The sequence below is a fragment of the Leptosomus discolor genome, chromosome 6 (genome assembly GCF_034619465.1).
Source record: "Leptosomus discolor isolate bLepDis1 chromosome 6, bLepDis1.hap2, whole genome shotgun sequence".
NCBI classification, from domain to species: domain Eukaryota; kingdom Metazoa; phylum Chordata; class Aves; order Leptosomiformes; family Leptosomidae; genus Leptosomus; species Leptosomus discolor.
In genome coordinates, this window is record NC_141396.1 from 29,218,403 (window position 1) to 29,233,081 (window position 14,679).

Below are 14,679 nucleotides of genomic sequence, written 5' to 3' on the forward strand. Positions count from 1 at the left end.
AGAATCAGAATTTCACTCTCAGACAGAGTAGGATCTTTAAAGTTACCATGAAATCAACTTGTCAAAGGAATTATCTCATTATTTTTCTAAACTACTTAAAGTCTTCTTCAAATTCAAGTAATTTGAAGTAAGACTTCAAGTAACAAAAACACTACTAGAAGTGGCAGATTTTGAAAAAGATGGTCCATAACTTTGACCTGAATTCTGAGCTTCTGAGGTGAGGTTATTTACTAAAGAATTTGGTGGCACTAGATGTGTTCCTTTTCAAAAAGGGCCTGGAAAAAAGCTGAAAAATATTCTGATCATTATCCAGCTCATGTTCAATCCTATTTATCTGTTTCTAAGCTACGTCTATACTACAAAAAACAGGCAGTAGTTATTTTTCTTATCTCATAAGGCTCCTCTTTTCTGTCCATGACCTTAATTGTGAAGGTATCAAGAAAAATGAAAGTTGCTTTAAACACGTGCTTTAATAGTGAATATACGTAAATGTATATAATTCAACTTCCCACACCTAACACTGGTATGGTGAAGCAGGAGCAGATGTGTATCTAAAATTTACTTTGCCAGTGACCTGGGAGGTCAAGGAGGAGATGCACAGGATGTTGTTATTCACCACTAGTGTGAGACAGATTTTTTTGCCTCAAGGGAATGTGGGTACAGTGTTACAAGTTTTTCAGCACAAAACATAGCTCCTGTAAGTTTTACCTTGCCTTTTCTTTTAAATTTTCACATGAAAATAGTATTTTATTTTTACTTGAGATCTCTCTTTCTTATAACTTCTATATAGTTTAGAAAGCTTCCATTCAATTTTTTTCCTACTGTCTATCTTATTTTGCCAAGTGTTATCTTCCCAATGAAACTCTTTGGCCTGCTTATTCACTTTTATCCTTTTGCCTATTGTGTTGGTTTGGGGTTGTTTTGTCTGGTGTTTTTTATGTTTGGTTTTTGTTTTTATTTTTCTACTTTTGAGGTTGTATTTCTTTCTTCCTGCCCCTTCTGGGCAAGCTCGACCACAGTAGCTATATAGAAATTGACACACAATTTTGAGATTTGGCCAAGGGCAGAAAAAATTATGGATTTGACAAGTTTTTCAAGACTAAACTGAATTAGAGAGCAATGAATTAAGAAATGAGGATGGATTGTAGGGCCCTGGAATTTAAATGGTTTCTCGTTTCTTTATAGAAAATATTCAAAAACAGAAATAAGAAACACATATGGAGGGGTTTTTTTAATGTGTGTCTATAACTGAATTCTCACTCTCTCCCCTCACTCATGGTTGTATCTTCAAATTTTCTGATGAATATTGGTCAGATCTACTCACATGTGTTTGTGTAATTTAGCAATAACTGCTACATTCACTGTGAGCTTCATTGCTTGATGTCAACAGATACAATCACTAGTTTTAGCAACAGTAAGACACGCTGAAAGGAGGACTGAGTTGCATATCATCAAGCAGGAAGTATCTATCTTTTTGCTTTTATTCCTTTTTAAAGAGTACCTTGCTGTCATGAATTGCAGAACCTTGATTGGTTTTGAGGGTTCTTCATTATCTCGCAAATTAGTTTAACGCCGTTTGGTGACTTCTGAGCTGCCATTCTAATATTAGTAATAGATCTCTGTTGCATTGTCTAGAAATACAAAACATTAACCAGCAGCTCCTTGACAGGTGGAGTAGGAAAGCTTACAGGTATGTGCCCAGCTATTCTACTGGGCACCGTGAAGTGTGTGTCTCACCAGATGAAAGTGAAATTATAGTACAGGTAGACATACCCCCATTAGTCTTTGTCCTGTTTATCTGACAAAGAACAGTGATGAAGATTTGGTAATTTGTGCTAACAGCTGAGCACCCAGAAACCCATAGGATTTCAAACTATACAGAAATCCATTGCGTGTAAAACCTCCCTTTTACTACTGTTATCAGGGTAAACGAGACTGTGTGCTTAACTGGAATGCAGTCATACTTGCATTGATATAATATACCTTAGTCCTTATTTGGGGTAGCTGGATGGATTTTTCATACATTTTACGTGATTTGCCTCCTACTAGCTAAAATAATCTAAAACTCATAGAAAGTCGTAGAAACAGAAAGGTAGGCTCACAAGTGGAGAAGGCAAAGGGAACACAACAGTTTAAACAAAACTTTCCCTCTATTATGCTCAGCGGTTTGGATACACAACCTATTAAAACTGATTCTGATTTAGTGAAAAGGAGTATACTCTAAGCAAAAAGTAAACTTTGCTTGTCAGTATGTACATTGAAATAAAAATGAGGTGGAAAAGGAAAGGTGACTGAAATGTCCATTGCATCTTTTGTGGTAAATTGTTTTTCAATTTAAGTTCTGTGCTTAAGAGAATGTTTAATGTTCCATTGCAAATTTAAAATCAAAATATTCTGGTTTCCATAAAAATTACTCAAAGTCATTTTAATAAATTTTAAAAAGGTTAAAATTGTTCCATGAGCTATCCTGTGAATAGCAGTTATACTGACCATTTTGTAGCTGTATGTTTTGTTAATATGTAAAAAAAGAGATTAATATTTATATTGTCCCTTGCTTTCATACACTGCTAATTCTCCATATGACACTCTTCTGTTATTACTTGCCTTTTGATGCAGTAACATCTGGGAACGTCCTTCTAGACCCTTTTCCCGAGATGTCATCGTTCGCTGGTTCAAAGAAGAGCAGATCCCTCGACGTGCTGGGTTTGAGAGGAACACCAACAGGGTTGCTCAATGGTTTCATGGTAATACAGTGAACCTTCATGTCTTACATAATAAAGCTCTAAGTGTACACTCAGAAAATAAATCTTGCCAGCTTTCATCACAAAAAGGAACATCTACTGGTATTGTGAAACATAGTGCCTGTTAAAACAAGATTTTTTCATCACTCCTATTATCAATATAAGATTTTCCTGTTTTCTTTTTTCTGATTAAGAAGACTAATTTGTGACTCATATCACCAAAGTTTTGTTCAGGAATGTTTTGGCCAATATAAACTTGCTGTAATAAAAGCAAGCCAAGCAGGAGGAATGAGACCAAGACAGGGTGAGGAGGACCCAAAATAAACTGCCAAATACCGTAGTGATGTGGTATGTGGATGACTGATATTCAAGTTTTTGCTTCACCTGATTTGCAAGAAGGAGTTGAACTCTGGTCTGTTTAATCCCTGTTATACATTCTAAATTGGGGTAGCATTTTTTCTTTCTTGCTTTCTTTTGCAAACAAAAATTATTGAAAGATCTTCATTTTTCTCGGAAAGACTAGGGAGTATATGATTTTAGGCAGTTTTCATGAAATGGGAAAGACAATTCCTGTTCAGATCCATAATTTGCTGTCATATCTGCTAGAGTTCTAGCGTCTCTGAGGCTTTTGCTCTGTATAGCATTTGCTATGCAGCTGAATCTGATATCAAATTCACAGATAAGATGTCTTATTTTCGTAGGTACTAGCAATGATCTTTATATTTGTTATACTTAACAGGAAAAATATAATTCTGGCTTAATAGCTGACATAAGTGAGGGACTGGAAAGTCTTTAAAGTTAATCTCAATATTTTTTCATTGCTGCTTTTGGTGAGTCTGATGGTTTTTTGTTCAAAGCACTAAGTTGACCCTGATCCTGTTTTCATGATTCTCTAAGCATAAGATGAAGATGTGTGGGTGTTCTAAACTGAATTAGGCAAGGAAGATTTCTGAACAAGTTTAGTATATCATATATTTTCAGATTTCTTTTTATAATACACAAATCTTTATGTGTTAAAAGACATCAGCAAGCTGCTATTTTCATCGGCTTAATTAGCCAAAGACACTGAAGTCAGTCATGAACAGCTTGTACATGCTACATACTTCCGTTTCTTATGAACAATGATGCAGACAGGGTTTTGGTTTTCTTACAAAAGACATTTGGTGTGGTTTCTTTCTGAGAGACAAACTGATTAAAATTTCATCTGTGGATGTTTTTCGAAAGTGTTTTCAACCATGATCTTTCTGTCCAATGGTAAATGTTTTCCCTGATTGTGGGAAGTTCTCATTCATATGAACAGACATGAGTAGTTATGAACATAATTCGTACCTTAAATGAAGGCGGCATCTGGGCTTGAGTGAATACCTATGCAGTCTTTGTACTGACTTCAGTGGCTGAATTCAGAACATGCTTTGCCAAGGTCTCAGTTGCTGGTGCACTTTGAAAGCTGAGAAGTAATCTGGTGTTTAGGATGGAAGGCCTGTCTCTCAAAAGGGCTAGAAAGAAAGGACACACTTATTGTTCTGGCCAAGTTTAGCTCTGAACTGGAATTTTCTTTTCAAACTTCTGTGCAACCCATGCCAAGTAAAGAGGAAGTTACCAGCCTTCCCTGTATGTTGAAGAGTTTTGCCAAACTCTGTCACAGGCGCTAGCAAATTGTAATTTTCAGTTTACTGCAGGCATGAGACACTGGCAATAGAATTCCATGTGGCACCAAAACTAGAGGCCTCTTCCTCCCACAAGTATTTAACAAAACGGTGCTGATGTCCCAAACATAATCTTTCCCTTTGTTTGCTCTGTCTTTCATTTGTCCTTTAACCTTTCTCTTTTGCTTGAAATCTGTTTCAGCATTGTTTTTTTTCTATTCCCACTGGCTTATCAGCTGTTATTTTTGATATTTTAAAATTATTTTTTTGCTTAAGGTGTTAGACTTTTCCCTCTCACAGATGTTAGACTTTTCACTCTCACATATTCTATTCTGCATTTTGTTATTTTCCATTCAGAACGTAGGAGAGTGGTGCCGTTTGCAGGGCGGGCTAATCTCTAAATATGTCCCCAGCTTTAGTTAATACCAATGTTTTATGATTGTTGATGGTTTTTATCCACGATTTAAAAGGGATCTCTCAGATGTATAGTGAGTATAATATGGTATGACAAGATGAGGAATTTATTCATCGCCTGTCTGTGAGGTGGCTGTATGGATGTTTGCTAAGCATCTACTGTAGCACTATCAGATCTCTACTTGCCTTCAGCCTGAAAGTTCAGAGGCTGATATCACAGATCTGGAAACAGGAGGTAGTTGCCCTGAAGGCTGTACCTTTAAAATGTAATTGCAGTAGCGTGGTTCCTATTGTGGAGAACTATTTTATCAAGGGAAGCCAGGGTGGCAGTGCAGTTACGGTTTAAGGGAGTGGCAAGCTGTGAAGAAGCTGATCAGAACAAGCGGAAGGACAGATTGGAAAATGCTGAGAGAAGCAGAAATTCAGTAATCCCTGAGGTCAGGGGAGCGAGGAAAGACAATTTTCAGTTTAACAGGATCATGTTGCAAATGTTTATAGATCAAGGTTTAATTTCAGATGGCTAATATTGTTTTCAGGAAGAAACTTGTTTTCAAGACAAAAATCTAGCAGACCTAAATAGTGACAATTGTTCTGCAAATCAGGTGCTCTCAGTAAAGGATTTAAGACTTAATATTTCTGAAAAATCTACTAATTTTGAGTCCTTGAACAGCAGCTGCAATACTGGGCATATTGGTATGGCTGAACTGTGGGAAATATACCTTATAAAATATAGCTTGTATTGTAATGTTTTCTAAGAGACACAGAAACGGCAGTGGTTTGGTTTGAAAAACATCTAACAGTGAATACAGTTTGCTGCTTTCAGCATGAAAGCACACTTTTCTTTCTTCTCTTGAAGAAGAACCTTCCAATCATTCAATAAACGCATGTTAAAAAAGATGTAATGCAAGTGTTGTAAATCCAGCAGAAGCACAGACTTCTTGATCAGTTTTCTAATTCACTGCTTTATCGTTATCTAGCTTTTACTTTTACTTGAGAAAGTACACAGTTTTTCTGCTTAAGGAAATTGAGCTCCAGGGGTCTGGGATGTTTGTTTGGGTTTTTTTTCTGTTCTAGAATTGTTGTTGATGAGGTACTTTGTTTGGAAAAAGATAAAAGATCTTGTTACAAATCTCCTGAATTCATTGAGAGCTTTTTCACTGTCTTCCACAGGCCTTGAAAGACACATCCAAAAAATAGCTATATGCAAAACTTGGTATCTAAAACATCCTGGAATGGAATCAGAGAATTCCTGATTCAAATAAGAAAAGCTAAAATAAAAGTTATCAGTTACAATGTACCTGTTATCTTGCACACATTTGCAGGACAGCTCTGAGTCTCTAATTTATGCAAGTAAATGATAAAGGAAAGTGTGAGATTAAAAGAGACTTACAGAATATCAAAATTTATTTTGAACAGTTCTCTGGGAAAGATTAAAAAAAAAGACTTCTTCATTTAGAAGAGACTGTCTTACTCTCTTTATCAAAAAGGTAGATTTCTGTTTTCTACTCTGCCAGTCTGTTCTCAAAGAGAGGGCTGACACAGTTGTGATCAGCAGTTTGATTATCTGTAGATTTTGTGGCTTGCGACTCCTGCGCAGATATACCCACGTCAACACAGGCTGATAGCTATTGCCACCTGGTTGATTGTGTAAAACAAGTAATGCCACAGCCATTTAGCATTAGTCATCATTCCTAATCTGTGTGGATTTCTCCAAAAACGCTGTTAGGAATAAGCGTTACCTTTGCTGGGAATCTTGGTGGGAAGAACAGATATGGAAGAAGTTTGGACGCCAAATTGTGCTCTCATCACATAATCCTATGTTAGCAAAGGGGTTGAGGCATACTGCTAGGCCTGAGTGGGGAGGCATGCACTGCTGTCACCTCTGTTGTCTCTATTTTATGGTTAAACTGAACACATTAGTTTCTGAAGCTGCTTAGTCCTATGCTTTTCATCGCTCTTGAATCAGACACGGAGATGAATGATAGCCACATCACAATGGTTATGCAGGGTGAATGAGAGACCTCTGTTGTATCATGTGCAGGGGGTGCTAAACACTGAAAGAGAAGTCAGGCTGGAAAATCTGTGTCTAGCATTTGAAAGACTGATGATAGGCTCACTGTGGTTTTGCACTGTGGCCTTTAAATAGTAACAATACTGTAATTTATCTTTTATTTGAAATAATTATAATTATAAAGCAGTGATGTTTAAACCCCATACATACAGGTTTTATATAGGCACTATACATGAAGCAGTTTCTCCTTGCAGTTTGATGTATGTTCTCTATATGTGTGGATTTGCACATAACTGTTAGAGCCATGCTCATAGAATCATAGAGTCATTGAGGTTGGAAAAGACCTTTGAGATCATCAAGTCCAACCATCAACGCTACTCTACCAAGTACACCCCTAAACCGTATCTCCAAGCATCACATCTAAACGACCTTTAAACACATTAAGGGGTGGGAACTCAGCCACCTCCCTGGGCAGCCTATTCCAATGCCTGACAACCCTTTCAGTGAAAAAATTTTCCTAATGTCTAGCCTAAACCTTCCCTGGTGCAGCTTGAGTCTGTTCCCTCTTGTTCTGTCATTAATCACCTATGAGAAGAGACCAGCACCTGCCTCTCTACAGTGTCCTCTCAGGTAGCTGTAGAGAGGGACAAGGTCTCCCCTCAGCCTCCCTTTCTTAAGACTAGATAGCCCCAGTTCCCTCAGCTGCTCTTCATAAGACTTATTCTCCAGGCCTTTCACCATCTTTGTTGCCCTTCTCTGCACTCTCTCCAGCACCTCAATATGTCATCTGTTTATTCACTGTGAGATGGAACACTATTTTTTGTATTTTCAGAACACTCCTATTGAACATCTACTGGATGTTCCGAAACATTTCTCAAAGGTAGTACAGTATTTGGAGTTAAGTGTTTAGATCCTACAGTAGATTCTGCTACTTGATTATGGATGCCTCAAGTCAAGTCACACCCATAACACATGACAAAACCCAAATACTTCATCAGCTCTAATTCAGTTCTCAGCTTCTTCCTTAAGAAATGAGAAGTGTTTCCCTGTTTTCTGAGAAGTAAGATGATCCTTCATATACTAAGTCATTCCACTTAGGTCATAACGATTGTTTCAGTCTGTCAGTTCTTTTGAAGGCTTTGCAATTGTTTTTCTAGTGCCATTACAGTTCCAAAGCGTCTACACAGAAAGGTTATTAGCAAACAAAATAAATGTTGTAGACTCATGGCTCCCCTTGGAATGGAGCAAAGTATCAAAGTGAGGTAATGTGAGCTGTAACATGCTGCAAGGAGAAAGGAAGCACAAAAGAACAGCAGGGAAATTGTAGAATGAGGCAATTGAATAATTAATGTATATAGGCTAATTGCTAGTGTGAAATGAGCTTTCTTATTCTTTTACAATACATTGTCCTTCTTGGCTGCTTTTTAACTGGAAGCTATATTCTAAAGATTAGGCATGTTCTAAAGATAGAAGGCAGCAATTTTTCTGAGCAGGTGTTGTAGACACTAAAAATGAGAGATAATAAAGAGCATGTGACCAGAAAGGGGAAACAAGTTTGATGAAGTGTAAATGGTTTCATGAATACGAACAGGCCAGGTGCAGCGCCATACAGTGCACTGCTAGTGAAAGGTTTAAAAAAAAAAAAAAAAAAAGTCCTTTCAAGTTTGAGTTTGTGCCAGATAATTCTTTGTATTTGTGGAAAATATGCACCAGTTTCTTCATAGAGTTTACTTCCACATGAATTTACTAATCTTTTCATGAAAAAATATTTTGCTATTGAAAATCAAATTGCTTCACGTTCTGAAGACTTCTTGCCCCCTTTATTTAAAACATTTTTAAGATTTTCTTCTTCATGTGCTACTATTAAGACATGACACAGTGAGCAATTATGGTTTGATTTAGTAAGCCATTGTGCTAGCTTAATGTATTTACCTGTAATTTTACATTACAGTTCTCTGTTCTGTCCCCTTATTGAACTGGACTCTGTATGAGTACATTTCTCTATTACTGCAGCTCCTTCAGTCGGGCTTTCTTTATCACATTACATACAACAAAAAGGAGAGGTCTTCCTGAACGGAAAGCTCTGCTGTTAGTGTTTGGAAATGAAGAATCATTTGTGGAAAAAAGAGTGATAAAAGAGCATGAGTTATTTGGAAGAAATCATATACAAAGACTTAAAACTGACCCATTTTAAAGAAAATAAGGAATGTTAGATTCAAGTAAAAAGCCCTGACATCTACAGAGGTTGTTTATGCTAAGACTGGAAGAAATTATGATGACCAAAGAGAATGCAGGCGGCCTCGTTCAACTGTCTAGCAGCCTGAATCGGAGCTATAGTAGCCTTTTTCATATCTTGTACTCTGTTCCTTAAATGCGGGATCATGCTTTCTCCTTTCAGTGTCAATTGTATGTCTGTTACTTGGTTAGTTAGTTCATCCATGCACAAGGTCCATTTAGATGTCAGTTGCTACCAGCACAAGACATTCAGCTTATACTGTGTATCTTTAAATGCCGTACCTGGATGTTTCCTGATCACCCCCTGTAGCATACCACGGGTGTCCTGTGTAGAACCTTGTTAGTCTTGGATGAATTGCTGATACCTTGCTTATTGTTAGTCCATATCTAACTGTTTATCAGCCATGCCTCCAGCTCTTGTCCCTTTGCCTGCGCACTTACAATAACATGCTTTCTATTTTATAGGCTTCCATATATTTTCTTCAGCTTATGCTAGACCATTTATTATTTTATCTGCAGTGTTTTCTGTTTAATGCACAGCAAATACTTCCAGACCCAAGGTCAGAAAATTTTACTGGTTTCCCAGCAGATGGCCTTGTTGCTGGTCCTTCTGTACTGCTACGCAAAGTATTGAAACCGCAGTCCTATTGATCCAGCCTCAAGGCAAAAGATTACAAGTCATTAGTTCGACAGCTCCTTTGAAATAATGCTATTTTTCTGCTAAGCAAACACAGCTCTCAAACAGGGTATCAGCAGGTAATGTGTGTAGTCATGCAGCAGGGAAAAGCATGTGACTCTGCAAAATTATGTTGCTGGTTTAGCTTAACTCCAGTTCACCCAGTTAGGAGCAGATGGTGACAGTTAAACTGCATTCATCACAGGAGATAAACAGTAGGAGATGGTACAAAAACAAAAGGAAAAGACTTCTGCGGCTCTGTAGGCAACTAACCTGTATGTGCAACTTCACCATATGACACTGGCATGGAGGCATGGAGTGTGGGAAACATAAATTTGCCCCTCCCCTGCAAAAGTTAAGGGAATGACAGCTGCCTTTCTTCCCTCTTGGATTTCAGAAAGGCCAATTCTTCTTCCTTCTCCTGGTCTTTCAGTGAATGAGACTGTCAAATCACAAACTCGTGAATCTTTTTAAGAGGTAAAGCTCCAAAAGAGTTATGCAGATTAGCACGCTGGTTAGCATCGGCTCTGACTGGATCATACCCTACCTCTCTATCCAAGATTAGCATCTGTAATATAATACACAATAATTCTTAATCCATGATAGGGAGGACTCGGATCTAAAGTATATATAGTTCCATGGAACATTCTGCCACTGCTGTTGCCCCTGCTTCTCACAATTAAACGCAGCATGGATCTTTCATGAGTTCAGGTGGCTATTGTAAATTAATTTCAGTATGCTTGATAAAAAGAATCTTTTGTACTTGAAGTGAGCTGCAAACGTTTATAGTTTTTTCAATCCAAAATACAATAAAGTTCATTAGTCATGTGACAGAGCTCTCTCTCCTTTTTCTCTCTTAACCATGCTGCTGTTTACAGGGTGAGGACGGATGCTGAGAGCTGAGATGGAGGTAGCAACAACTGATTCTGCATACTTGCTGTCTGTGTCCAGATCCTCTTGTCATGTAAACTGGAATAATTCCATTGATGCAATTTAGCATAAATGAAAGACTCTTAATTCCAAACTTTGTATTAGAAATTAAGTTTCAAAATCTGTTTGCTTCTGTTTGTAACTTTTTCAGAATCTTGGATGAAGTTGATCCCTCCATTGGAGTAATTTCTGCTTACTAAGTAGTGGCTTCAGACACCTAATTCAGATTATCCTGCTGTGAATTTGAGTCTAGCTGCTAGCTCACTTACCTTAATTCCAGTGCTGGTAGGAAATGAGGCCATTTAGTGGCTGGCTTTCAGTGGCTTAACTGAGAACTGGATCATCATAAAGAGCTGCACATGTTTATTATACTGATGCTCATTAGGTGTGAAGTTTTTACTATCCCAATGTTATTCTCATTTGACTTTCAACAGTGCTTTGGTGTCTGGTTCGCTTTATTGAGTGATTAAAGGTAACTTTTTCCCCTGAGGAACAGTACACTAAATCAATATGCAAGAATGTTGCAAGCAGCTAGAAAGCACTGTAATTAACAAAGTTAGTTTAAAGTTCCCAGATTTAGCCAAGTGTGTGAGAAGAAAAATTGGTTATCAGTATTATCCCTAGATTTATTTTTCTTTGAGCTGGATAAAGAATAACAGTCTCTTAAGCACTTACAGAAAACACCACAATCAAACTCCTTTGTAGAAATCTGTCTGGAACTGCTATATTAATTTGAATATGGCAAATTACTCCAGATATATAAATTTGTATCCCTTTTAGCAATAAAAGTTCTAATGATTACTTGATTAAAAAACTTGTAGAAAAATTTCTTCTAAGCTCAGTGATGTCATCTGGAAGATTCTCACAGATGTAAATAGATTTCAGATTTGACTGCTAATGTACCTAAAAAATGTGTGCATTCTTAGACCTTACACAAATGGAATATATTTGAGGCAAAAGCATTTTCATTCAACTATGAAAAAGGCATAAAACCCAAAGAACAGTATATTTTCTGCTTAGTTATCTGTTGTAACACCAGCTGTGAAATTTGAATTCCAAGGCTCCATGTTAACTGTGACTTTTATTTTTCTCCTATTGAGTGAGGTCCACTGACCCTGTGATTTACTATTCAGTTGTTACTTAGGTTTATGGAAAATGTATCTTGACAGATTCTTCAACATCTATGAGATTATAGTGTTCTAGGTAAGCTGTAAAATATACGTGCTTTTAAAGACCATCATGAGAACATGTATGTATTTATGTACAGGTAGAGTTTTCCTACTTTCTGATTCTATTAATTTCATTATAAAAAGAAGGGTTGGTTGGTTATTTTTGACTGTGTGCTGTATATTTGTTAATAACCGAGGGGTTTTTAATTATTTAAAAACGAACCGAGCAACTGCTCTTTTTCTGTCTAATTCACAATCAAGAACATTATCATTAAAGCCTCCTGAGAAGTTTTTATAACTTATAGTCACAAATTGTTGTGGTGATTACAGAGCCAATTGTGCTGTATAATTGTCATTACCAACTGATACCTACTCAGTGTATTCATCATAGTGTGTCAAATTAGCTATAAAACGTGGGCCGAATGTATAACAACAATCTAGCTTCTTCCTGAAATTAATAGTTTCGTGCTAGGAGTGTACCACAGCTCTCAGCTATGTCATAAGGCACAAGGAAACATACCGTGGGAAGAGAGAAGCTGGAGCTTACTGCACGCTAGTGGCAATGCCATTCTGGTCCCCACCCACCCAAATGAGCCTTGAGCTGCCTTCCTAGGGCTGAGGTAGAACGGACCCCAGAATCAAAAAGTAAACTCTCGTTGCTTTATGGAGCTAGAGGTTGAACTAGAGGTCTAATGAGTCCTGTTGCATGCAATAAAGAATCAAAATCTAACTTCCATGTACTCAGATAAAAAGCAAATTAAAATTAAAATAGCACAGGTACATCAGTACAACTCAGTATCAATATGAAAAGGCCAGCGAAAAACATTAGCAACTCTAGTGAATTAGCAGCTTGTCAAAGGCTGTAATGTGATATTTTGTTTACTACGATGTAACTCAATTAACTTCTAGACGTTTCAGTGTCCATTCATTGGGCAAATGCTCTTACAGTGAGACCACTAAATTAATGAAGTTTTATTCATGATGCATTCCCAGTGTACTGAATGACAAATCAACACTAGCATAAAATAAAGCCATTTAAACTAGCAGTATGCCAGGAAGACTCCTGAAGAAGCTTCTGAATATTCTTAATGCTCAAAACCATGATCAACCTAGATATCACCTCTCTGTTGTTAACCGGTAGAATTACAAACACCTTTCCCACACAACCATGCATTTTATATTACAGTATTCAAGATGTTTGTTCACAGAAATTTGCATAAAACTTACTAAGTATGGATGTATTTGGAAAGATTTGGGTTTTAGTTTACATAGAAACAGATTTTGAATATCTAATAGTCCTTACTCATGTCAAAATCTTACTTCTCTGTTTCACAGCAGCAATAGTGAAGCTTGTTTTAGGTAGAACTGCAAATTAATTGCCTTATGGAAAACAATTTAGTATTTATTCAGTATTATTTCTGCTGTAGAGATGTAGCATAGAGAAAACTGTTTGGGTCCATAGAAGTATCAGTGACATCTGCTAGTCTAAAGCCAATCCAGTTGTCTTCATTTTTATTCCACTAGTATAATCATTGTTCTTCAGATGTTCTTAAAATGTGCTTTCATTCAGTACATCTCATTTATTTTTTTAAGTTTTATTCTAAATAGGATTATTTCCTGTTTGCCTGAAGTGGTAATCTATATTTTTGGTTGCTTTCCTGCACCTAAATAAAGTATGTCAGCCCTCTAATAAAGACAGTAAGTTCAGTTTCTAAGTCCAAAGTTGAAGTGTTTGGCTTTATCTTAATTCACCAAAATTGTGAAAAGCTTAAGTATGTATTGAAGATATTCTTAAATGTACTTTGTTTTTATAATGAAAAAATTATACTGCTTTTATATAACGAGCTTTATGACAATGTGGAGAAGGAATGAATGCCTGAGAATGACTCCTTTTTTGTTTGTTTTTTTGTTTTTGTTTTTGTTTTGTTTTCCTAGGGGTGAGTTTGAGAAAGCAGCACAGCTGATTTTCTCTGAGTGTTAACCATTAAAAATTGCAGGCTTTTTCTACTGGGGACAAACTTTTTAGCAGGGCCTGTTGCAATAGGACAAGGAATAACGGTTTTAAACTGAAAGAGGGCAGGTTTAGGTTAAATACACAGAAGAAATTTTTTTACAATGAGAGTGGTGAAACACTGGAACTGTGTTGAGTGGGTAGTAGAAGCCCCGTCCCTGGAAACATTCAAGGTTGTGTTGGACGGGGCTCTGAGCAACCTGCTCTAGCTAAAGATGTCCCTGCTCACTGCGGGGGGCTTGAGCTAGATGACCTCTAAAGATCCCTTCCAATGATTTTTTGCCCAAGCACCCATGTATTCACAATTCGAAAGCATCGAAAATAATTTACATATCAAAATTGTTAGACTGTAAGTGAAACCATATATAATTGGTTTTAGCATATTGTGATTTTCTTATGTCAAAATTATTTCAAAATAGAAAGAAGCATCTCACTCCTTAAGAAACTTTAATATTTTAAAATGTGTAGTATAGAAGCAGAACCTGTTGCTAAAGTAAATATATTGTATATTTTTAGGATTTAATTTTTGAAAAAGTGATGGAATTACATGTTTTGTAATTACAATATGTTGTAAAATACTGACGCTCCAGTCACTAATGCTTATTTTGGAGCTAGTAAAATATGTATACTGTTTTGAAGGATCGCATAGTTCATGCTTCTAGGTAGAAGTTTTGTGCTTGACTTGTCTTTCTTGTTGAGATTAAGCACCTGTTGACTTGCAAGTACAAGTGTTTCTTCTGGCACTGGTTTTCAAAGAAAATCTTGGTGGTTAAATGTACGTGTACACTTGAGTGAAGGGAGAAGCAGCAAGCTGATAAAAATCTCATGAAACATGTTTTTTTCAAA

General features: G+C 36.8%; 1 protein-coding gene across 1 annotated transcript in view; it reads left to right on the plus strand.

Moving 5' to 3' along the window:
- The window catches only part of SH2D4B (SH2 domain containing 4B), a 63,162-nt gene that overhangs the window by 33,110 nt on the left and 15,373 nt on the right, over window positions 1-14,679 (plus strand). Inside the window, exon 6 of the mRNA XM_086466983.1 lies at window positions 2,617-2,744. Coding sequence (XP_086323109.1) covers window positions 2,617-2,744 — 128 coding nt within the window. The remainder of the gene's footprint in view (window positions 1-2,616; window positions 2,745-14,679) is intronic.